Genomic DNA, 23,172 nt, shown 5'->3' with positions numbered 1-23,172 from the left:
GTGTGTAATTTTTTTTTGAATAGGTTAAATTCCAATATTCTCTTAATTATCCCATAAATACTTCTCTCTCTCTCTCTCAGGTCTCTCTCTTGGAGAGTTCTCTCACAGATCTAGCTCTTCCTCAGGTAAGACATGGTTTGAATTTTCTTTCTTTACCATTTCTTATAGATCCTAATCATGCTGATTCTAATAGGATGTTTCGACCTACTTCTATTCCAGTTTTTTTTCAATTTCGATTCGAATCACAACATGTCTTCCACCTTAAGCCATAACCCTTTGGATCCAACACTTCGAACTCGCAGTATCAGAGAAGAAATTCTGCGAACAAGTACTGGGAGGCATAATGGAGGACTTGTTGTCCAGATCTTTAGTTCAGTGGATATGTATTGCTTTGCTATTTCCTTTAGTTTTCTGTAAATTACTTTTGCTTCTTCTTCTTCTTTCTGGGCTTATTCTTTACAATTGATTCTTAGGAAAAGTACCTGTTCTTTCCCACGAAGTCGAATCATAAATTGGGTTTCTTGGAGCTGGGCTAATGGATCCAACAAGGAAATCCCTATTCTTTCCTTTATTGAAGCATGTTCTGGTTTTTGATGAAGTTTTGAATTGACTTTCAATCAAGTTTGGGCTTCAGTTGAGGAAATCCCCTACAAGATTGGTTGGTCCTCAAGATGCTTACAATGTTCAACAGAGGAGTCTTACTATATATGTTCCATGGCGAGTCCACAAACAGCAGATCTGGAATTCAAACGGGGATTTGATGGTATTGGGAATTCAGGGAACAAATAAATTGAGGAACCAATAACTAAATTAAATATGTAAATATTTAAATAATTAATAAAATTCAATAAAATGTGCACATGGATTTTTTTGGTGATGGGACGTCCGTGGAGGATTTGTGATTTCAGTGGGATCCACCAAATATATTCACATAGACAAATAATTCCGTGTGTAATAGTATTAGCAACGCCAGTAATACGTACAAATATATAATCTGTCGCTGTACCGTGTGAACTGACGTATTCACATGGATTTCCGTGTGGAATACTATGATTTCACACAGATTCTCATCCGTGTGTGATGGGTACTTTTTCTAGTCGTGTACTGAGATGAGATTGTATTTGGTTTACACATATGGGTGCGTCTGGGCTACGCCGGGCGTGTGGTACGCCCTTGTGGGTCCTACACACGTGGCTTATTTCTGTCCACAAAGTTTGAAATAGAAGACTTGTCAGCTTAATTGCCGTTATCAGTAAAAATTGATTCCGTTATGGTAAAACAAATCTTCCAAAACGACAGAGTACGTAGACGATACTGATCGAGTACTTTTCAACACAAACCCATTCTCTATTTCTCTGGTTTTACATAAGGATCATCGTCTTCTCTTTCATAGAAACTGAAAACTATATGACATCAAGATCACGGATCAATACCATGATAATCATCAGACGCTTGGGATCTCGACTGTGTCTTCAAAGTTTGGATCCTTGGCGTCGATGACTTCCTTCTGAAAACCCATGTCGGCTGTAGAGTAGCCCAGATCATCAGCCCAGGTGAACTTGCTGCCATGGCCACCTTTCTTGGGCGATTCATTCATGTCCGATCCTGATTTCCTGTCCTTCTTCACCTGATCCTCTCTCACATTTCCTTTGTGACTCTTCCCGTTTCCACTGTTCTTCATCTTCTTCTTCTTCTCTGTAACTGAATCTTGGAACCATAACAGATCAAGATAATTCCTGCTGATAACTGGAGACTTCCCTATGACCATTCTCGACACCTAGCTCCAACCATTTTTAATATGAACAAGGGTCGGAATTCAACAAAGGGAAGCCCAGATAGTCGCCGTGAAAACCAATTTCAGCAGTGGCCGAAAACACTCCAAATACCCATTCTTCCAAACTTAACCAAATTTTCAAACCAATTATAGAAAGACATCGAGCACGACGAGATGATTGTTTTTCATACCTCATACAACATCGATTTCGACCAGTGTCGCCGGAATTTGCAGAACATTCGCCGGAAAAAAAAAAAAAAAACTCAAAGCTTGCGAAATCCGAATCTCCTCCTCCCGGGTGTCGAGGTCTTCTTTCCACTGTCAATCTGAACCATTTGCCACCGAGAAGACCTTTGGAAGCTGCCGGAAGAGGGAGAAACTAACGGGCCATGTCGGGTTGCTTCTTGGGTTCATCATTCTTGATTTGATAAAGGGGTCGCCGTATTTTTACCCACTTCCATCTCGTTTGTCGTTTATGTAATTGGAAATGACATTTTTGCCCTCCCGTTACGATTGTTTAAGGCGTACACTACGCCCGGCGTAGCCAAGAATTGTGCTACACATATATCATGATAGTATATACAATCTAAATATTCTAATAGTTGGAATGATTGTCATGTAACATTGTCGCTCCACTCAATAATTTACGTTGCTTGTGACCATGCTTTTGACACTGATTTAATAAGTATAATGGAACTCTATTATAAGTTCAACAGTGATATTTCTACTTATGTTGGTGTTTTAATTGTTGGGGTTACATTTTGCATATCCGGGAGTGGTGATGTACGTAATCAAGTTGGGTTAGCTTTTGGGATTGTACTTCAGATGAAGGCCAGGAATACTACTGGGTCTTGGTTCTTTGCCTGACCCAGATGAGCAGTGATGGTCCAGCATTGTATCTAACACTGAAGGGGTGGTTCAGTTTTGCATTCCCAGTGAAGTTTAGTCCTTTTTAGTATTCAATACTGGTCCATATTCGATCAGCGGGAGCAGACACATCACACATATAGGAAAGATGACAAGTTTACCAATTCCCAAGTGTGTGACTCTGTGTCCCAATACTATGTTAAGGCATGTATTCCCAAAATCATGAAAACATAAGCTAATCGGCATGAACCAAAGCCAAATTAATATTAAGAACCTAGGTGAATTAGATGTCTAAGAATCCAAACGTACAAAGTGGATATATAGCAACCATTCGATGTGAAAAATGGAGCTGGTCTTTGAAGCAAATATTTGTTTTTATGATGGGCCATTCTCTCTCGTTTATTCTCAACATCAAATGTTGATAGATTTATTCTTTTGGTCTTGAAATTTTTCTCGAAGTTGCACTAAAACTTTAGTTACAAAATTATTATGTGAACGGATAAACGTTAGTATAATTTATTTCTCCAACAATGAATCGTTCCATTTAAATAAAGGTGTGAATAAAAATGTGGCGTAAATTCATTTTGTTGTTCTTTTTAACTGTATTTATTATTTGTTAGTGTCTTAGTGAGCTATGACTTGTTAATTGTATGAAATAACTGACATTGTGAATGTCACATATTCAAATCTCATTGACATAATGAGATACATGATTAGATTAACGATTCATCTTCTCTTAATAATAATATATATCTCCAGTTTGACTCGGTTCCAAACCTCATTATTCAAAATAATAATAATAATATATATCTATTTATTCTATGGGTATATCACATTATCATCAAAATAGTCCATCCCAACGTAGGCGAAAAGTTGAAGCCAACTTTTATGTGTTGTATGATGACCTTGACGGTGGTGGTTAATCAGAAACGCATATTGACGTGGGTCGTCAATCCCGCCAGTCAAGAGTCAAGACAACGGCTGCGTTACCTTTATTGAAGATTTGATCCACACAGTGAGCAGCGACGCATATGCATGTAGTAGTGATTTCTCCGAAGCTGCTTCAAAGTTCATCCAAATAAGCTTTTCGATAATTATGGTCTTCCTTTCTGATGACTTGCACTTAAAAAGTTGTCTAACGTTCTTTTACGAGTCTCTATATAGCTATACATGATCGATCGATGTCATATATATATATATATATATATGCATCAGTGTGATGTAACAATTCAATTTGTCAAATATAATTTCAGATAAATAACAGAACATAAGGTGGTGTTTTACAGCTAAAAGCATTGAGTCATTTCGAATAAACTTCCAAATTTAGTGATGGAGGTAAACTATAGGATAAGCTGATCAAGGACAATATCATATTGTGCCGTGAAGCATGCTTGCTATATATTTTAAGTATGTCGGATCAATTATTCATGTAACTTTAGACTTAAAGATATGGACCTGTGTTTAAAGATTTGCTTGGTATCATTGTCTGAAATATCAATACCGTGCATACATTAAGGTATTAACGGATCCTTAAGACATACTCTTTCCTGAAAATTTTTCCCACAAATCATAGAAATTTTGCTTGTCTAGAAGGTAGTTGATTATTATCACTCTTTCTCATCTATATCTTTCTCATAGCTTCCTTAATTCACGCTAAACTCGATCAACCATAGAAAAGCATTGCATCCGGTATTATAATTGAGTCTACATTTGCGTCAAAAGCTTGCTATAAATACTATTAATTAAAAAAAAAAGTGACTTCTTTTTTTGAGTGTTAAAGTTATGACAAGAAAGTAAGTTCGCGGCGCATAATTCGGTGAGCTCTGTATTAAACGAGTATAAACTTTTTGTTTTGTAAGAGAGGCTCTTTACAACTTATGGATTAGCAATTTTATTTTTAAACACAATTTTTATTCTATTCTACATATGCACAAAATTCCATTGATACATGTATGTGTGTCACACTTCTATACAGCTGTTTGGCTCCAGTTTTGCTGCAGCTGGTCAACAGTCTCTTTTCTGCGCGGGCGTGCCAGCACCGTTCGGGTGCGGTCGTCGGGGGTGTCCCTTGACCTGACTTCTTTAAGCAATTGTGGACGAGGAGAGCACCAACCTCGTCGTGGGATTCTTTCTGCCTCGTGGTGAGGACTTTGCTGAAGTTTCTTCTTGTTAACACAATCGATACTCAATGTTGTAGATCGAGCAGAGCGACATCACCGGGAAATGTTGAGATCTTGCTAAAGCGTGACTTTAGCTTGGCTGGGTTGCTAGGGCGTTACCCTTGCTTCGCTGGTTCTGTAACCGTTGTGGTCGCGGCACTACCGTCGGCTCCCGAAGAGACTAGGACCGAAGCACGTTGACAGAGGGTTTGGTGGCACTGAAATTCGGCTTCTGAGAAGACTAGGACTAGGAGTGTGATCACCGCTAAGAGAAAGAGAAAGAGAGGGAGAGGAGTTGCTCTTAGAGAGGTTTGCTCTAGAGAGAACTTAGATCATCTTAGAGATGTTGTTGTTGAATGTGAATGTGTGTCTTAGAATGAGAAGAGAAGGTGTTTATATAGGGAAGAAAAAGAAGAGTGAAATGATGAGTGGAAGAAAAATAATGAAAGTGGAGTATGAAAGTGATTTGTAAAATATGGAAAAGATAGAGAAATGATGAAATGAAAGCAAGGCATGAAGGTGCAAAAACATGGAAGTGATGATGATCTATTAAAGAGATTGTCTTGAAAAATATATCCAAGGAAAAGAAGAAAAGCATCTAGCTTTCTTCATGTGGGTAGGAAACATGAACATGTGAATATTGAGCTGGTTTTAGGTCAGTTTCTGCCCCTTTATTCCTTCAATTATTTCTCCAACAAGACTTCAGAATGAGCTTTCGACTTCTTCATAAAAAATGTTCCACTATGAGTGTAGATCATCCTGACAAATTTTCAGAGCTTTATTCCATGAGGTTGGGCTGGAAATGCTTCTGGACCTCTTACAGGTGCAGTTTTCCAGTTTTGCTTCTGTAGAAAATTGGACTGATTGTTTGAAGGCCTTGCACTCAAAAAAATCTCTGGCACTCTTCATAAGAAATGATCCTTGGGCTGTCTAGAATGGATCTGGAAAGTTTTAGCTCATTTAGATTTCATTTGGTTAGTCTGCCGCCCCTCCTTCATTGTTTAGCTCGGTTTCTCCTAGCCGAAGTAGGAAAATGTGCTAAAGTTAACTTTTCATGCTTCCATGCTTCCATAGTAGACTTTATTTAGCCTCTAAATATATATTTCGAGCTTGTCGAAAATATATAGCTTGAGCCACTGACATTGGCTCAATTTCTCCAAGACACGCCTTGTCAGGCCAAAATGCTTATTTTGGGTCCAAACAACAGCTATTGAATTATTTTCTTACTAAGCTTTTTTCTAAGAAAATGAATATTCATATATTCATACAGCTTCATTGAGCCACCATTACGAAAATACATACACCAGAATTAAGTTCCCGCAACAATAAACTGCTATGCATACTTAGCCAAAAACGGAGTACATAGTCCTAGCAAGTAAATTCCATTCAAAGTGAGTATTAAGATAATTAAAAACTTGATGTAGGACGAGAATGGACCCGATTCAATCAGAAAACCATAAAAGTAAAGAAGCGGCATAGAATCAAGAAAAGTGATTGGAAAATAGGTAACTCACATGTAAGGAGGTTATTAGCTGCTGGAATATTCAAGAAAAATTGGTTTTGGACTTTTCGGGTTTCTCGTGCGAAAAGTCAGGTTTTGATTTTGAATCAGATTTGACTAACTTTTGGCCAGAATGTCCGTTTGAGACGCATGATACCTTTCCAGAATGGGAACGACGAGATCTTCAAGACTCACTTTAGTGAGCCCTAACGGATTTAGGCCAAAATATGTCGTTTTAATTATCCGATTCGGGATTTAATATTTTAGGCTAGTTTTGCATTCTTTTTATTTTAGGTTTTCTAGTTTGTTTTGTTTTTACCCATGGGCTTTAGGGTTCAATGTTAGTTGCCCTAGGGTTTTATTTCTCTTATTTAAGCAGCCGTATGTGGCTGCAGAACGCATCTTTTCATCTTTTATCAATAAATTGAGATTATTCTCTTTTATCTCTGGTGGACTCCAGAACTCTTTTGCTAGGTTTATTGCTGGTAAACCTAATTTATCAATCCGATCAAATCCGTCTGCGTCAGTTGGTATCAGAGCGGGTATCGCCCGCTTCTTAGCAGACGACGATCCAAGGGAGAAGTTCACTACCACCAACCTCAACGACGCTGGTCGTAGAGTATCTATCAAAGAAAGTTTCGTTGAAGAGGAACATACCAAGGGATTTGCCCTAGGACAACCTCATCAATCAAAAAAAAAAAAAAAGAAGAAAGAAGAAACATGGAACATTGGATATTCACAACGCCAGATTACGACGACTTCCGAACTACATGTGTCATCAAAGACAAGGTATGCTCTGTAATAATTGACAGTGGTCTACGAGAGAATTTTGTAGCAAACAAAATTGTGGATTATTTTCAATTGCCGACAGTGAAGCTGAGTGATCCATACTGGATTCCATTTGGAGAGGATGAATATGCACAAGTAACAGAGGTTTGTAAAGTTCCTGTCTCTATGGGAAAATTTTATAAAGAAGAGATTACTTGTCATGTGATTGATATGGATGACACTAATGTGCTTTTTGGAAGGTCATGGCATGAAAGCGTCAAAGGTGGTTATTGCAAAGATGACACATATTTATTTAGGTGGGAGTCGCACAAAATTAAAATCAAGCCTGGAAGGAAGAACATCAAGAATTATCCTCCTAAGGCTTTCGAGAAGAAGTTAGAGTCTAAGTTTTCTTTGCTTGTTGAGATTAATAGTTTAATTGAAGAAAAGCCAGAAGAATTTCTAATGGAAGAAGCTCCACAAGAATTCATGGGTGAAGACCAAGAAGAGGTTAAAGATGAAATTGCTCATGAAGACATGGTTATTTATACTGATGAAGTCTTGGAGCCTAAAATAAATCATTCAGAGCCAGATGTTATTCAAGAGTACAACCTTGAGAGCTGTGAAGAATCTACTAAGGTTGCCTATAATAGACTCATCTATGGTGTTGGGTTCATGATTGTGTCATCAGAATATGCAGAAGATCCAGCCAATAATCCACATATCCAATTGTCTAATTTTTTCTCAGGTCTTTTGTCTACCTATTCCTATCCTTTATTCAAGAGGAACTCGAGGGCGAGTTCTTTCATAGTGGAGGAGAATGACGTAGGACGAGAATGGACCCAGTTTAGCCAAAAAACCATAAAAGTAAAGAAGCGGTGTAGAATCAAGAAGCGTGATTGGAAAATAGGTAACTCACACGTAATCAGGTTACTAGCCGCTGGAATATTCAAGAAGATTTGGTTTTGGACTTTTCGGGTTTCTCGTGCGAAAAGTCAGGTTTTGATTTTGAATCAGATTTGACTAACTTTTGGCCAGAATGTCCGTTTGAAACGTATGATACCTTTCCAGAATGGGAACGACGAGATCTTCAAGACTCACTTTAGTGAGCCCTATCAGATTTAGGCCAAAATGTAACGTCTTAATTATCCGATTCGTGATTTAATATTTTTAGGTTAGTTTTTATTTTAGGTTTTCTAGTTTATTTTGGATTTGTTTTGTTTTAATCCGTGGGCTTTAGGGTTTCATTGTTAGTCGCCCTAGGGTTTCTTTTCCCATATATAAGCAACCTTAAACGGCTGCAGAACTATCTTTTATCATATTATCAATCAAAATTGAGATTTTTCTCTCTTTCTCTGGTGGATTCCGGAATTATGTCTTTTAGGGTTTATCGCTTGTAAACCCCGTTACTTCCGCCCGCGTCAAAACTAAACACCTTGACCTATTTGATGTTCCATGACCCAACCAATAAAACTAGGATATCCTCTTAAGACCGCAATTAGTTGGTGTACATCAATACTAGCAATAAACTAAGCCTGCCACACATATATCATCAAAAAGTTCAAAGGATGCCCCAAACAAAGAAGCAAGAAAAATGAATTAAGGCAATATGCCCAGAGCCTAAAACCCAAACTCAAGTATTGGTAGTGAACAAATTTGAATCATATCACGACCTATCTTTATGTTTAATAGGGAAACGTTTTCTGTCCTTGGCTTAGCGACTACGGTTGATGATGGTTAAAGAGAAACATATATATATGGTATTTTTCTTGATGCCAAAGAAAGCTAGCTTGATCAAATGCTGATCTTATTAGATTGACGTGGGTCAATTCCACAAGTCAATATAATACGATTGATACCTTAGAACATCAGCAATGAGAACTCAGAATTTGGACTCGAATTTTTGGTTGGAATAATGATTCGAGTTCATGATCATCAACAAAGACTTAACTTTAGTATTGATTAATTTGGTTTACAAAGAAAAATAAACTTTTTATGTCGGCTAAAGTAGTTACAATTAGAATATAACATAGCGTCACATAATCTTGCATGTTTCAAAAGAGCGAATCTTTCAGTTGGTCGAAATTTGACTCTTTTTAGCTTCTGAATGACCAATACTTCCTTTGACATGTTACTATTACTTGCATTGCTGTGGACATATTGGGATAGGGAGAATTGATCTTTAATTCTCATAAAAATGCTGTTAAACTAATAGCTAGTAAATATTGCGAACATATCCTTTTTACTGATGGTTTAAGTTGAAACACTTTCATCTAAGAATTACAAAATTCCAGATGACAAAGAATGCTACACCAAGCAATGAAAGAAACCTTATAAAAAAAATAAAAACCTAGCCTGCTCGTTATTTTACTCAACTAATTTTTTTATATTTTTTTATTTCAGGCAACTAATCAGTAATGTGGTCATGCAATTAAGTTTCTAGAGTTTACACTAATGTGCTTGCCCTGTCATTTTATGGTCACTCAAATTCACATTCAGATGTCATACTATACCGGCGTTTCGTATATTTTGCTGACTATTAGCTATTCTATCTAATTGGCTAGTTGCTAACCGGCCAAGAAAACAAAAGGAGTTGTTCCTAATTGCTCATAAAATATCATAAAATTCCAATTCTAATTGGCTTATTCCTATATTTACGTATTGCACTTACATTTTCTTATACTAACCCAAAGATTTAATCCTTAAAAATGCCTACATAAGTTTTTAAGCGTGGCAAGCTAGAACTCAGTTGATTGCATGATTAACACACGTATATACATTAAATTAAGTTTCTGATACATTTTTAAAAAAATTAAAATAGAGGATTAGGCGAAGTTTCTGATACATTGGGAATTACTTGACAACTTGGGAAAGTTTTATTACAAGAACCACCACTCGATCGATTATATATCATGCATAAACCCACATTACACACTACAATATCATGCATGATTAGCTAATTAATTGCTAACCATTTATGAATATTACATCTTCAACTACCCTCTTGCGGTGTTGGCATGACCTGGTAGAACAAATCCATGCCTTCATCATAGGACAATAAATACGATGACGAAGATGATATAGTGTCACTTTCGATACAGGTATTGTCCTGTAGAAACGGTTTGGTCCAAAAATCACCAGCACTGTATTCTTGATCCAATATCATTGTTTCTGATGATGAAACCATGACAATATCTTGATCACCAAGATAGTTCATGATCACGGTAGAACCTCGTGCTTCATGATTATTAGGGGAGCTTGAGGATGAGGAGGAGGAGGAGGAGGAGAAATACTTTGCTGAACTAGTACTACTGGAAAACGTTGACTCACGGGATACTACAGGGGAGCTCTCCAAAATTTGGGGATGAAGTAGTTGTAGAGAATTAGCATCATTACAATTATGAGTAGCACTTTCGTGAGCCCCTAATTGATATTCTGAATTGCTTGATGAGTACTCGTGATCATCAGAAGACTGCTGATGATCTTTTAGAAGTACAACTTGACCAGATGTGCGCTTCTTCTTCTTCATGTGGGTGTGCCAATGGTTTTTTATTTCATTGTCAGTTCTTCCTGGTAATTTTGCAGCAATCATCGACCATCTGCATACACATGAATTTAGTTAATATATAATTAAGCTTTAGACACACTTCACATGAGTACTCAAGGGAATTGCATTACTTAATTTTGCTTATAATCATATATATGAATGATGATTTTCCTATATGAAGTGTGCTTTGAAACTCATCATAATTTTGAATATTAATTCTCCCTTACATACTTATTCCCAAGTTGTTCATGTAGTTTGATGATTAAAGCCTCTTCTTCTTCAGTGTAATCTCCATGTTTTACACCTGGTTGAAGGTAGTTCTTCCATCTTAGTCTGCAACTTTTCCCGCACCTTTGTATACCTTCGATTCACTCATAATTATATGAATAAGAACATGTTCTATGAAAATTCATGAAAGATATTAATTTGGTTTGTGTAAGTTTGTACATACCAGCAAATTTCGGTAGTTGACGCCAGTTCCAATGGCCATATCTTTGGATATAAGTTCTCAACTTATCGTCTTCTTCAGCACTCCATGCCCCTTTCTTTACTCCACTTTTGTCATAGAACGGAGCTCTCACCATCTTTCTCGATCCTTCTCTATATCTCTCTACGTCATCCGCTCATCAAGAACACTCAAAATTAGAGTACCAGCTAGCCTGGCTTGAAGAGGGGCCAATCTTTCCAGTGAGATCATGGGTATTAATATACGCGATCGAGGATGTTGATGCACCCATTTGTCCAAGTTGATGATTGAATTGCATTACCTTTTACTATTAAGAAAGAAACAACAAACAACTAATCAAAGATGGACCTTTTAACTATACATTTAACATATTTTTAACAATGAAGGCCCCAGAAGGTACAATCAAAATGTCTTTAATAAAGGATTTAGCTAGAGTGAGAAACGTGACTTTAGATATAAAGGTTCACATGAAATTTGATATCATGCAGGTCATGTATTGCTATAAGAAAACATTGATTTTGGCTCATGGGATTGGGAGTTTACGTTTTGTGACAGTAACTAAAATAGATCATTGCATTGCACACTGATCAGGATTTTAATGAATTTGAACGTAAATGATCATCATTTCTGACTTTCTATCTTTGCTGATATATCATCATCATATCACTCCTAATCAATAGGGACATAACAATAGGCTATGTAGCTCTTCTGATGATTCACATTTTGTTATAAATCATTTTCATTTGTCATAATTGAATCTTGATTAAATTGAAAAATAATTAGTTTACTGACCACACAATTAGAAAAATAATTAAAATGCACCCTTCAAAACCCAAATATGAAAACACGTTGCTGTCGTAAGGACGTAGTTTCACATGGAGAGAGCATAATCACACTAAAATAAAGTGTTAGTTAATTGATGCCGAATCCCATGCAATGTTTAATTTGGACAGACTTACTTATCAATTAATTAAATATTCAATCTTAATTAATTTAATTTAACCATGTGTTAGAGATTGATTTGATGAAGCTGAGTGCACATGTAGTGATGACGGATGAACTGACGGCGTAAACTCGAAATCAGATGACGTAGAAGCTGTGATGTCATCGCTTGTTGGACCAAAAAAAATAATAATTGAGATATCCAGCAAATTGTTGTAAGGGTCCCACTTCGCACTTGTTGTCAATCAATTAATTAAGTTTTCTTTCAACAGAAGAGATAAAGATCGAAGGAGATAAGAACAATTTTATTAGACGGTTTCACACCGATTTAGGATTCCGATTATACTTATATGGGTTTAAGACCACGTGGAGTTAAAAGCCGGTCAACGGAAACTTCTTTGAAGGTGTGTAGAAGCAATGTTCATCGTTGGCCCAGTTCACCTAATTAACAACTTTCCAAGGCCCAATATGATAATACTGCAAATAACAAACAGTTTGTAACCAATGAGACTGAAACTATTAAGCTCGGTTTGCGATAGATTAGCTTTAACCGTAAGCAGTTGTAGTTTTTAGCTTATCAAAGCTAGTTTGTACAAACTTCTATAAGTAACGGCTTGATGATGTAACTTTTGAAATAATTTAATTTTACCAAACACATTTTGCTAGTTAACTTACAAGTCAAGTAGTTTTTTGCAAAGCATAAGCTATGGCAAACTGGACTTTAATATGGTGAGACAAAAATAAACAATGATGGAAAACGTTAATTGACTGAAAGGTTAAGGGTCTTTGATTTGAACATTGGATTAGGTATGCTTAGGGAAGCTAAGTATGAGGTCTATAAAGGAAATTGAGATCACATTGATCTTAAAGTTATTGTCTGTATAGTTTGAGTAATTTGATAGTGATATAGTTTACTAACCATAGAACATGTCTTCACGTATGCAATGTCATTACTTTTGCACTTTTTGGGAAATAAATAAGGTGGCGGAGATCCTTCCCAGTTCTGTTCTTTTTTTTTTGTTTTTTTGCTGGTTTAAATAGTCAGGTGAGACTTGCCCCTCAATAATTTCTTTTGGTACGCACTAACGCACACCATAATAAAGGTTAATTACTTTTAGGTTTCCGATTGCTTTTTTAGCCTAGCTTTTCCCCCCGGTATGTTTGTTTAATCTTGAGGGATAAAGTTTATATCTTATTTTAGCTAGGTGTCTGTGTGTTTATAACAAATACTGGGGGCACTCTTTTGGAATGCTAGTTTCCTCTTGGCTCTTCTCTTAAGAGACATATTTTGGTTAAATGTGTAACTATGTACAACTGCACATGCCTAAAAAAAGATGAAAGAAAAAAAAAAAAAAAATTGTATGAGCAGCAAAATGAGGGCTATATTTAACCCCTACAACCCGAAGATAAAAAATATGAGAGCCACCCTCATGCCGGGTATTGTGGCCACCTCCGTAGTCTACATGACTTTGTTTTTTATATACAAAGTACCTCAACTCAATCTTTTAATAGATATAGATTTTCGGGACCCTACAATACTAATTAAACACAATTTGGTGGCTACTTACGTAGTTCCTTTTGCTAATTACAAACTTATTAAACTTTGGGCACATGAATTCAGTTCGCTGACATTGATCTATCATATATTTATCAATGTCATTTTCTATCTCAACGCGTTTACGATTAAGCAAGCAGAAGTTGAATAAAGTTCTTTGGGGAGAAACAGAACAGAGTCACAAGCAGACAGACACATAATTCTACTGGCCATCATTATTAGCCAAGTTGTGTGTTCTATAACACCATCATATTATATAACAGAGTTTTAACTTATTCAACTGACCCCACACTGTTCTTGATATATATATATATATATATATATATAAACCCACGTTTCCTAAAACCCGCTCCAGGACAAGGTTTAGATCATTTACAAGGGTTTCCAGGAACCCCATATATGGGCTGGGCGAGTAAGTTTGCAGACTAAAGTAGTGCTAATTATAGTGTGAAACACATGCGTATAAAATTCACGCGTATGGATATGTTATTCATCGTCGTTTCATTACTATTACTATATAAATTGAATCATCGATCAATTAGGATGGCTGATACTGACTATACGTATGCCATGGAGATTTTTATTAAGACTTGGGACTTGAGAGGGATATCTACGTCAGCAAGGTTAGTATTTTTTGAAAATTTTTTAGGTCAATAAACTCATCTCTGGAAGGTTTTTAGTCGTCAATTGTGTGGTTTTTTTTTTTTTTTTTTTTCTTCTAGGGTCAAATATATATTATTAAAAGTACATTCCCAGATGGGAAGCACCGAGAATTTTGTTACTATTAACTGCAAATCATTAGAATAGGAACTTCTTAATCTTTTTAATTTGTTATTCTTCCGACTCAACTCAACTCAACTCAAATTAGCCTGTATTTTTCGAAAATAGCATATTGATGTGTAAATGACCGTCTAATTAAAGTCGGTAGTTACATAAATCCTGACTTGAAAAAGTTTAGCATGATGCTGCAACTATGCAACAAGTATCATCCAAATTCATCAAATGCTTGTAGCATTTGGAAGTTTAGAGACAACAGACCAACTAATATCTAATTGAGAAATATTTTTCTTGATTTTATTGGATCCAACATTATCGCCCTAATATCATTGAATCCTAAAATAAATAAAAATTTAGATGAGTTAATTATTTGAATCATATGACTCATCAAAACAAGGACTAAATTATGCCTCTAATTTTGTTTTCTATATAGCGCATATATATGACATAGCTCTTAACTATAACATAAGAAATGCTGTGTCTAATTGTTTCCGATTTGAGAGAAATTTCATTGTTAATGTGAGGAAAAAACTCGATAAGATGTGCATAAAAGCAAAATCTACCATGTTAGAGATACTTAGCAAGACAAAGGCTTGAATAAGGAGAAAGAATCTAAAACACCCATAGCATACAAATCACTAACACAAGTACGTATCTCGTTAATAAAGACGGATCATATGCAAATTATATATGAAGAGGCACAAAACAGGGAGAATAGATTTGGACTTAACATAGAAAACATCACAAGCATGCATTTAGAAAAGAAAGGTGGGAGAAGACATCGAAGATATCTACAATCGATCCATATAAATACCTTGATATTGAATGTTTAGAAGAGAACATATCAAAACAAAACTGTTATTTATCGATCAGAACTAAATACTAAACGATTTCCAATTTTATTATTCTTTTGATGACTTGGGCGTTTCCATCTTAATACTTCAAAAGCACATATAAAATTGAAATCTTTAGTAAACCCCTAATCATGTTGCTCCGTACAAGAAATCTCCATCAAATGATGGATACAGAAATTCAGGCTCCATCAAGGGTGTATAAAAACCACTTGGGTTGTAGGAATTATCAGCCAGAAATGGTTCTGTCCAGAAATTATCGCCGAAATCTCCATAAATTGTTCCCATGGCAGCTGAAGTAGCATTGTCCTCCACAACCAAACCATCTGCGGCAGTAATTGCAACCGCAGTATCGCTGGTCATGGACGAGACCTCACTCGATGAAGGCTGTGGCGACCACAGTTCTGGGTAATCAAGATAATCAATTGGGGGAATTTGATCAACAGTAGTTTCTGCATTTGCGAAATCAGCAGGATCAGTAGTTTCTGCATTTGCGAAATCAGCAGGAGCAGTAGTCTTTGGCTGATCCGATGATTTGGGTACTACTTCTTCATGATGATCATCGCGTGTGATTGAAACTGAGGAGGCCTTGTGCTTGTTCATCATTAAGCGTTTCTTGAGGTTTGTGTGCCAGTGATTCTTAACCTCATTGTCAGTTCTTCCCTGAAGCTGTGCCGCAATCGCAGACCATTTGTTCCCCAGCTTTTCGTGAAGTCTGATTATTATTTCCTCTTCTTCACTGGTGTAGTTTCCTCTCTTGATGTTCGGCCTCAAGTAATTCAGCCACCTCAGCCTGCAACTCTTCCCACACCTTGAAAGCCCTAATTCAAGAAGGAAATGAAAATTGATTAGCAACAGAAACCCAATTCGATTCTCATCTCTAATTACAAGTTTATGGACTCAATTAGTGATCTAGATATGATTATGTCTATAACTAAATACTCACCAGCAAACTTGGGGAGTTGGCGCCAATTCCAGCAGCCATACCTAGTAACATAAGCTATGAGCTTCCTATCTTCCTCCGGAGTCCATGTACCTTTCTTCATTCCCCTTTCATCACAGCAAGGAGTTCTCACCATCTTTCTCTATTTTTCTTCTTCTTAGTACTGATCGATGAACGAACCCTCTTAAATTTCTCTGTGTCTCTCTTGCTCTCTCAACTCTGAGCTCCGAGTTGTACTTGTAGAGGTACTTCTGGCTGAAGTTGAACCCCTCACTTATTTATATGATTCCCAAAAACGTGTTTCACAAACATAAATTATTAAGATATTACACTGCATGGATTATTTTTCTTTTGGGGTCACTGTCAGATTAGTTTACTGGCACTGAAACAAAACCAAGAAGGCCTATAATATGCTTCAAGAGGCATGGGTCCCTCTTCTCCACGAATAAAAGAAGATTCAATGAAAGTCACCAGGGTTTTATGTGAACTCTTGTGGATGATCGTACTGACTTGACTGACTAGTCAGTCTATTTAGTAGTAAAGTAACAAAAAGATTAATATTAATTAACACGAGTATAATATAGCCAGCTGCCCAGCTTCAAGGAAACCCACACACCCATCGATTCGATGCTAGCAGCTTCCACGTACTTATCCCACAACATGCAGACAGCATCATCACCATGTGATTTGTTTATGTGCCCCAATACCTTCATGACGAGGTAGCTAGCCACCTAGCCATGATTCATGAGTTACACTGTTACTGTACTAGCTTTGGCTCCACAAGGTCAACGGACCTTTTCTACATGTAGACTTGTAGAGTCTTGCATCTTGCGGATATAACATGATGCTTTTGTTTTCAAGGCTGACTGAGAAAGGGTGCCGCAAAATATGTGGCTTAGGGGTAAAGCAACATAAACCTTAACGTTACTTGTACATTTCGACATTTCGACAAGATATATATTGTCAGCGGTGAAGGACTTTGCTCCCCGGCAGCTTCGTTGTTCATATGTGATGGTGAAGCATCTCGCTGACCAAATCAGCTAACCAACTAACTTTTAAATAATATGATTAACTGTCACATGCATATTAATTGTCACATAATGTGTTTTTTTTAAAAAAAAACTTTTTAAGCCAATAATATTAAATAAGGTTTCAAGTTCAAACTCTTTTTTTTTTTTTTTTAGAAATAAGATGTTATATGAGATAATGAAAAGTGTCTTTAGTGTCGCTTGACAAGTTTATTATTGAAAATACTTTTATGACCAGCTCCTGATCGACTTGGTGTCTTGGTCAAGAAGCAATTTGTACTTTTACAATAAGCTTTTAGAATCTTAATAGAAATTCTTTGATTTCTAAAAAGAAATGGTTGTGATTAACATTATTCCGAGTATTATTGAGTGCATATGCTTTTTACTTGAACAATACTAGATGAGCCTTGAATCAGGATAATCACAACTTTCATGAGAATTGTGCAAATGGTATTTTTGTTTTTTTCATACTAATTTTCCAAAAGGTTATTGTCTCTATTTGTATGTTTCTTTTGTTCTTTTAACACATTATGGAGGATGAAATCGTTGTCTAGTGTCTACCTAGTTCAACTCGCTAATTTGTTTTCTTATAACTGAGAGCTAATTAAAGTCAAAGGGTAGTTATTGAACAATCTCGAAGGCTTTGTTAAGATACATATTTATAATTGGAACATGTAATGTATAAACAGGTATATATGACGACGCGAGAGCTGCGTACGGAATCAAGGTTTGCTGATGATGCAGAAACTGTTGATGGGAGTTTGATTAATCACAAGTAGCTTTCCGTTAATTATAGCTTAAACAAGCGAGTTGGTCCGAGGGTTCACATATACAGAAGAGCACGTGTGAATTGGATTTTGGTCTCACATGGTTTGAATCACGTTTGTCTGGTCAATGAAGAATCAATATCAATTTATCTCTTTCAAGACCCAAGAGCCAACAGCAGAAAATCAATGTCAATTTATCTTTTTCAAGACCCAAAAGCCAACAGCAGAAAATGAAATGGAAAACCTGGTTCTCTGGGTCCCCTCTTTAATTTCACTACGAATTCCTCACTCGTTTTGGTCTCCAGTATTTGGAGGTCCTCGTTTTTACTTGTTTCATACAAGGCTTTCATACAATTGATCTGTGGACTACGACCATATATTGAGAATATTTGTCCATGCACCCTCGGTTGAAACTTCTTTGCCCCAGTGGCGGAGCCAAGGGACTGCGAGAAACAAAGGAGTGTAATTTATGGGTCAAATGTTTGTTTGTTTGTGTTTTTTATTTGGTTACAAGGAGGGCTAAAAGCTTGAAAAACTAATTAAGCAAGAACAAGTCTCGGTCTCGGTCTCATTAGACTATCTTTATCTTCTTGGAGTCTTCCCTTGATACAATCAGGCAGTTCTTTAAAAAAGTGTTGTTCTAAAGTATGTCCAAATTGTGCTAAATTATTTGTAAACATGTTACATTCTCGATAGATATGCATTATCGTGCAATTCCAATTCCTCAACCAAAGAATTTTGCAAATTGTGATGATGCCATAGAGGGGATGGGTATCATCCCACTCCCTTTTAACTAGATTAACTGCAAGAGAAGAATCAGACTCAACCATAATATGGGTAACATTTCGTCCTAAAGCCATTTTCAAATCAATACACAATACCCATAGTTCAGCTACAAATATTTCTCCTACACCAAGATTGGCAGAAAAACCACAAACCCAATCTCCATCGTTAACTGCTTTGGAAACAAAGAAACTTGTGCTTTGTCCCCCCCTCCCGGTGTATTGATCCAATTAATTAAGAAAACTTATTTTTTGATACTCTACTTAAATTCAATCTCAAAATTACATGGTGCATGTGGTAAGGCTGGTCAAGCGGCCCAGCATGAAACCCTCATATTCAGCCTTCGAGTCCCAACTCCCACCAATTTGTGGCCAGCAGGTTTGAGGGTCTTCGAGTTCTTGCGCTTGTGGCGGAGGATTAGTCTAAATTTGTTGGAATACCCTCGTGGACGTCGATCCAAATATTGACTGGGTAGGTGTGTTACTAATTCGTTAATGTGACCGAGGTGACTTGCTACCTCACCCCTTATCAAATTCAGTCTCAATAAAGAAAAAAAAAATCAATTTCCTCAATTATTTACTTTACTTTTATTATTATAATTTCAATGTTTGGTATAGATTAATCCTTATATGATTGGAAAAATATTTAAATAAAAAATTAATTGGATATGTGAACATAAAAAAATTTAAAATTGATACTTCATTTTAAATGAAAAATACAAAACGAACACAAAGTCCTTTCAGTCATATTTGTTTGGCCCCGCTAGTTTTGAATTCCTGGCTCTGCCTACGTCTCCCTGAAATTTTTTTCAAATGTTTTAAAATTTTGATATTGAAAGGTGATTAACTGATTGCTGCACTTTAATAGTTATAGGATAATGTCAGATAAGCCACAATTTGGTAAATTACATAATGTATATGAGATTGAAAAAGTATATCTTTTTTTTTTGAGAAGCAAGAGACGAGTGCATAATTTTTTTTATTTTTATTTTTTGTTTTTTGAGGGAAGCGGAGTCAAGCTTCATTCAAATGCTTGCGAGTGCATAATTGCTTTTGAGGAATGCAAGCAATATTTTTCTATAAATTTCCAACATAATATATTCAGATGTCTTCCAAAGTTTGTTTCTTGTATGATGAATTCAGAAAAATAAGAGAATCTCCAACAAACTAAATATAATTTAATTGATTTATCAATATCACAACTTTTGTTTTATGTCCTCGTATTATTGTTCCTAAGGCGTCCTGTGCCGCTCTCCACCCAAACCCTAAACAGCCACTGCTGTATTCCGATCCCATCTCCTTTTCCGCTCAATCATCATGTCTGTCATCGATGATGTCACTGCCAGTTTTGCAACGTCCCTGGCCCTAGCCGGAGGCGATGTTGTCGACCTCTCTCACATGGCTGGAGCCAACGTGAGGCGTGGTTCTCAGGCCTATCTGCTCGCCAGGCCTCTAACGGCGAAACCTTTTGGTGGAGCCGATCTCTAGCGGCATCTCCGCCGCATTTGGGTGCTAGAACAAGGCTTCAAGGTTCAAGCAAGATCCCAAAACTGCTTTGTGCTAGCTTTCGATCTCAGGAAGGACAAGAACAAGGTTCTTAAGGGCAGTCCCTTGTACTTTAACAGGGCTCCAATCATACTGCAAGACTATGATGGGCTCTCCTCGCTCCACTCAATCACTCTGAACACGTTGTATTTCTGGGTGAAGATCACCAACATCCCTCCTGCGTGTGAGGTCAAGGAAACCATCATCAATGTCGCCGCGATTGCTGGCAAATTTCTGGAATTTGATCGTAAGTTATTTGATGCAACAGGTACGATTCGTGTTCATGTAGCCCATGATATCACCAAACCCTTCTTCCTCAAGAAAACTATCAAGCTAGCGCCAGGGGTGATAGAGGATATTACCTTCTTTTATGAAAACCTAATTGGAAGATGTCGGAAATGTAATCTTATTTTCCATGAAGCCGGAACCTGCTTGGTAACTACTCCTTCAAAGACTAAACCGATTGCAGCTTCTCCCACGCACCTGAATCTGGTGAGCTCTTTCCCTGGCTTTAAGGAGCCACTGTTCACAAATGGCCTATTTAAATTTCACGGTACCCAAGTGCAGGTCCTCCCAGTAGCCAGAAACCTGTTTGGTAACCCGGAAAGTTCGAAAGGCCGTAAACCTATTGTCATCAAGCAGTCACATCTACGGCCGAGTATGCAGAGTGAGGACGAACATGAGGACCAAGCTCTGGCCTTAGTCCCCATCGAGACAGGCAAGCATAATGAAAAAAGAGGCAGACCTTCATCTCCTTTCACTTCTCCAAAGAAACTTAAGTTTCTTGAGAATATGCAGGGCACACATGTAAGTGATAATGATGCAAAGAAGATCAAAATGCCTGAATTCCCATCAAAGCTTACTGCTAAGTCCTTAGGTCTCATTGAAACCCCGGGAGGAATGTTGGTTCCTCAAAAGTGATGAGGCCAATTGCGGCCATGCCAAATGATGATGCACAGAAGGAACAGAGTAGTAAGAAGAAGAGGGGCAGACCTCTTAGAGCCAAGAACAAAAATCCATCAAAGCATCAACCGCAAAGAAGTTTACTGTTGAAGAAGTTCTGAGTGTCTTGTACTCGAAGAAACCTCCTAGCCCTAATACCAAGGGCAAAGGAAAAATTTAGTTTTATGTTGAAATGTGCCTATATCTATGTCCTAGTGTCATCATAGATAATAGACTTGCTTTAATAAGTGAGCACCGAATGTCTAATAAATGGTCTAGTTCTATGTACCATGTGTTACCTCCACAACCTCTTGCCTATCCCTGTGTGGTAGCGGAGGGGTATGTAATGGTCATTCTGGCTTGAGTTTAGTAATACAATCATTGATGGATTGATTCAAAAAAAAAAAAAAAGGATCCTTACTCAAAAGTCTCTTAAAAAAAAATCCTTACTCAGAGTTGAAATAGTCGATGATAAGAATAAAGGATCCATAAATTTTTCATTTGGGGTCAAGATACACAAATTAATTCCCAAAATCATGGTGGTGATAGACTGATAGTCCGAGGTGATGTGGGAAGCTGCCATTAAGGTTTGCAGGACTGAATAATGATGGAGGAAGTATTGGAGTTACATGATGATGGTTGATGGATAAAAGTTTATTTCCTTCAGGGAATGAAATTCACACTCCTCATTTTACAATTCACATTCTATGTTTTCTTTTTAAGTATCATAAGTTTTGTCTTTTTGTAGTGTGGATTATAAAATTATAATGTTAAGATACTAAAAAATGAATCATGGAGTGTGAATTGTAAAATAGAGAGTGTGAATTTCACTCCCCTTCTTTTAACGTTGTTTAGTTTATGTTCTACTTTGAATGACTCTACCCAAAACGACATTTCTATAATTAGTAAAAACATGATTAACTGGAGCAGAAGTGCCGAACCGTTCGCAAATGTTTAAAGTAGATGTTGCCCTATAAGCAAGACATTCATGGTGTACGTCGTCCCTCCACCAGGAGGATCAAATACACCGAAGTTGAAGATCACACTGGTCATGCGCCCCACTTATTAAAAGGACTGTACAGCAGTGTGGTTGGTCAAAGGACCAATTATAAGGTTTTTGATTAAAAAGAAAAAGAGTACGTAATTAGAGATTATGAAAATGATTCTAGCACATCAATGATCAATGTATTAATTTATTCAAAAAAAAAAATGATCAATGTATTAATTACATACCCATAGGTTAACTTTTTGCAATGGTAGACAAAACTTTTCATCATGATAGCTAGATATCTCAACACGGCTAGAAATCTATTTTACAATTGCATGAAGTTTGTTTACAACTTTTAAAAGTTACTAGCCGGTATAAGAAAGTTTAAGTATTGACCATTAATGTGTCGTAGCTTTCCAATATGATAAGAGTTTCATTTCATCCTTTTTTATATTTGATTAACGTTATGTATTATATGAGATTCTTATAGGTTAACGCCATGATTGAAGCATTCTTGATTCATCACGGTTTCACAATTTTGGTGTTTGTTTCTAACAAACCTAGAGGGTTTTCTTACCTACGATGATACCTCATTTTATTGGATTAGATTTGTTGTAGAAGAAAATTTCATCCTAAAGAAAAGAAAGGATATATATATATTATAACACGACTTGGAAACAGTCATCTATCCGTTCTTTGTGACATATGAATGCTTGAAATTAAGTGGCAAAGTTGCTTGATGCTTGGTACGGTCTTCCGTCTTCATTATCCTTTTCTTCTAAATGGAGAAGAAAGAATCTTAGCAGGTAATACGATTCATTTGTATATATTTGGCAAATTGTGAGGCTTGGCTTCCACGCATTCTGGTCTCTGTCAACCTACTCGATCTCTGTTTTTGGCACAAAGACTCGTATATTCTCTCGTTTACTTTTTATGTAAACTGTAGCTTGGCATGTTATTCGGGGAAGAA

The 23,172-nt window shown here is 36.8% G+C and overlaps 3 protein-coding genes and 1 long non-coding RNA gene across 5 annotated transcripts; 1 reads left to right on the top strand and 3 right to left on the bottom strand.

Annotated features, from left to right (window-relative positions):
* On the top strand, positions 1-579 carry LOC133744644 (uncharacterized). Of its 2 annotated transcripts, XR_009863429.1 has the most exons (3): positions 1-125; positions 220-383; positions 474-579. It is a non-coding gene; the product is annotated as an uncharacterized LOC133744644 (long non-coding RNA). The 2 variants fall into 2 exon arrangements; XR_009863428.1 differs by having other exon boundaries at positions 67-383.
* A 776-nt stretch (positions 580-1,355) lies between these two features.
* LOC133744635 (uncharacterized) lies at positions 1,356-1,977 on the bottom strand. The gene has a single exon (XM_062172711.1). The coding sequence runs from the start codon at positions 1,766-1,768 to the stop codon at positions 1,445-1,447; it is 324 nt and encodes a 107-aa protein (XP_062028695.1). The 5' UTR covers positions 1,769-1,977; the 3' UTR covers positions 1,356-1,444.
* A 7,945-nt stretch (positions 1,978-9,922) lies between these two features.
* On the bottom strand, positions 9,923-11,314 carry LOC133744628 (transcription factor WER-like). The gene is made up of 3 exons (XM_062172703.1): positions 11,068-11,314; positions 10,848-10,977; positions 9,923-10,668 (listed from the first exon to the last, which is right to left on the bottom strand). Exons 1-3 carry the CDS (start codon positions 11,198-11,200, stop codon positions 10,062-10,064), a joined length of 870 nt encoding a protein of 289 aa, XP_062028687.1. The 5' UTR covers positions 11,201-11,314; the 3' UTR covers positions 9,923-10,061.
* Positions 11,315-15,310: 3,996 nt separating this feature from the next.
* LOC133726111 (transcription factor MYB14-like) lies at positions 15,311-16,414 on the bottom strand. The gene is made up of 2 exons (XM_062153593.1): positions 16,154-16,414; positions 15,311-16,028 (listed from the first exon to the last, which is right to left on the bottom strand). Exons 1-2 carry the CDS (start codon positions 16,284-16,286, stop codon positions 15,340-15,342), a joined length of 822 nt encoding a protein of 273 aa, XP_062009577.1. The 5' UTR covers positions 16,287-16,414; the 3' UTR covers positions 15,311-15,339.
* Between the last annotated feature and the right edge of the window lie 6,758 nt (positions 16,415-23,172).

The sequence above is a fragment of the Rosa rugosa genome, chromosome 1 (assembly GCF_958449725.1).
Source record: "Rosa rugosa chromosome 1, drRosRugo1.1, whole genome shotgun sequence".
NCBI classification, from domain to species: Eukaryota; Viridiplantae; Streptophyta; class Magnoliopsida; order Rosales; family Rosaceae; genus Rosa; species Rosa rugosa.
This window is presented reverse-complemented; position numbering and strand designations above follow the sequence as displayed.